Source organism: Austrofundulus limnaeus, unplaced genomic scaffold, assembly GCF_001266775.1.
Source record: "Austrofundulus limnaeus strain Quisiro unplaced genomic scaffold, Austrofundulus_limnaeus-1.0 Scaffold570, whole genome shotgun sequence".
NCBI classification, from domain to species: domain Eukaryota; kingdom Metazoa; phylum Chordata; class Actinopteri; order Cyprinodontiformes; family Rivulidae; genus Austrofundulus; species Austrofundulus limnaeus.
Window position 1 is genome coordinate 38,634 of NW_013952972.1, and position 1,686 is coordinate 40,319.

The following is a 1,686-nucleotide window of genomic DNA, read 5'->3' on the forward strand; positions in this document are numbered from 1 at the left end:
CCCCCGTGCCACCAGCCACACCCACCTGTTCCCCATTTTTAACTCATCTCAGCTGCAGACATTTCTCTCATTAGTGTCTATTATTTCATTCCCTTTGTTTCTCACAGCTCTGTCATTAATAATTATTTTTTTCCATAACAGGTCGAGTTCTCCCGTGTGAGTCCCTGTGAAAGTGTTCACTGCCACAAAATACACTTCACTGTTTTTCTGGAGCCCCTCGTGCTCTGTCTGCACCTGAGTCCAAAGGAAGGAGGTGCTCCTCGTCACCTGTCATATGTTTCATAAGTTTTAATGTGGAATGGTTTTGTTAATTATTATTTTTATTAATACACTGCTTGACAACGTTTTGAGAGATGGCAATCTATGAAAATGTGTAGAAATAATTCTTAACCTGTTAAGAGTGAATATTTGAACAAGACCTGTGTGGAGCAACAAGAGTCAAGCTCTGAAATAGATGATGTCATTTTTTAGCCAAAAAAAAGATGATGTCAGTATTGGAACATGCCACCTAGTTGCACGTATTTCAYCATTTGTTAGAATTCTGACAGCAGAAAATAAATTGTCTTTTTTTTTTAAAGAATACATTTAGGACAGAGATAAAACACAGAACATAAATAGTGTCACAGAAGAATTGGAAATAATTAAGGATAACTAGAGAACACATATTAAGATRGTATTAGTAGATTCTTTTCTGTTTTTCCAGTAAAGAAGTATTGTTTTCTTGGCCACAATCAAAAATAGCTTAAAATGTGCTTTAATGTTAGTGAGTAGATGTAATGTTGCAGGTGCTTCATGGAGGGAAAAAACACACATTTATGAAACCCAGTTGTATTTTTTAGTTTATTGCATTTTTCTATCTGATTAAAATGATCCTTTTCAGCCATCAATGGGAAACAGATGCTGGATTTACTGAGAGACATGGTTAACATGATTTATGCACATTTTACATTTTACTGAGGGACTAAATAGATTCAAGTTTTACCAAAGAGGACAGTTCTGTGGGTTGAGTTGAAATATTCCTTTCAGTCTCAATTATATTTCATTTATCCTAATGAAAGAAGAAAAAACTCAGATTTTCAGAGTAAACAGTTGTATAAAAATAAAATATATAAAAACAACCAGGTTTGGACAATAAACACAACATTTGTAAATGTTTTTAAAGGTTCAGCCTCTGAAACAGATTTCACATGAGTGCTTAAAGGTGGAAAAACAAAGAACTGAATCAAAATCCTTTCAAACAAGAAAAGCTCACAGCTTTTACATCTCAAGCTGTTCCTCATCAACCACAGGGAGAAATGATGTTCTTAAAAATGCAAAACCACAAATTTAAAAATGGATCTTTATTGCTTTTTGATAATTCAAATATTTCATGTGTGTGTCTGTTGCTGCTTTAAGCCTTCTTCATGCCTCTCCCCATCAGGCAGGCAAAGATGGTCATCACCATTTTAGGGTTGACTTCTACCAAGTCCTCAGGCAGTGCGTAGACTTTAGCTCCGATCTTCCTCGCCATGGACACAGCATACCTGAGACAGAAGACTGGACATCAGTAACACTTTAAAAGACTGAAGACTGGACATCAGTAACACTCTATAAGACAGAAGACTGGACATCAGTAACACTTTAAAAGACTGAAGACTGGACATCAGTAACACTTTATAAGACAGAAGACTGGACATCAGTAACACT

At 35.7% G+C, this 1,686-nt stretch overlaps 1 protein-coding gene across 1 annotated transcript in view; it reads right to left on the reverse strand.

Moving 5' to 3' along the window:
- Positions 1-826: 826 nt before the first annotated feature.
- LOC106530877 (plastin-3) overlaps positions 827-1,686 on the reverse strand; it is a gene marked incomplete in the record, with an annotated part of 34,757 nt that continues 33,897 nt past the window's right edge. Inside the window, 1 exon segment of the mRNA XM_014026587.1 lies at positions 827-1,523. Coding sequence (XP_013882041.1) covers positions 1,391-1,523 — 133 coding nt within the window.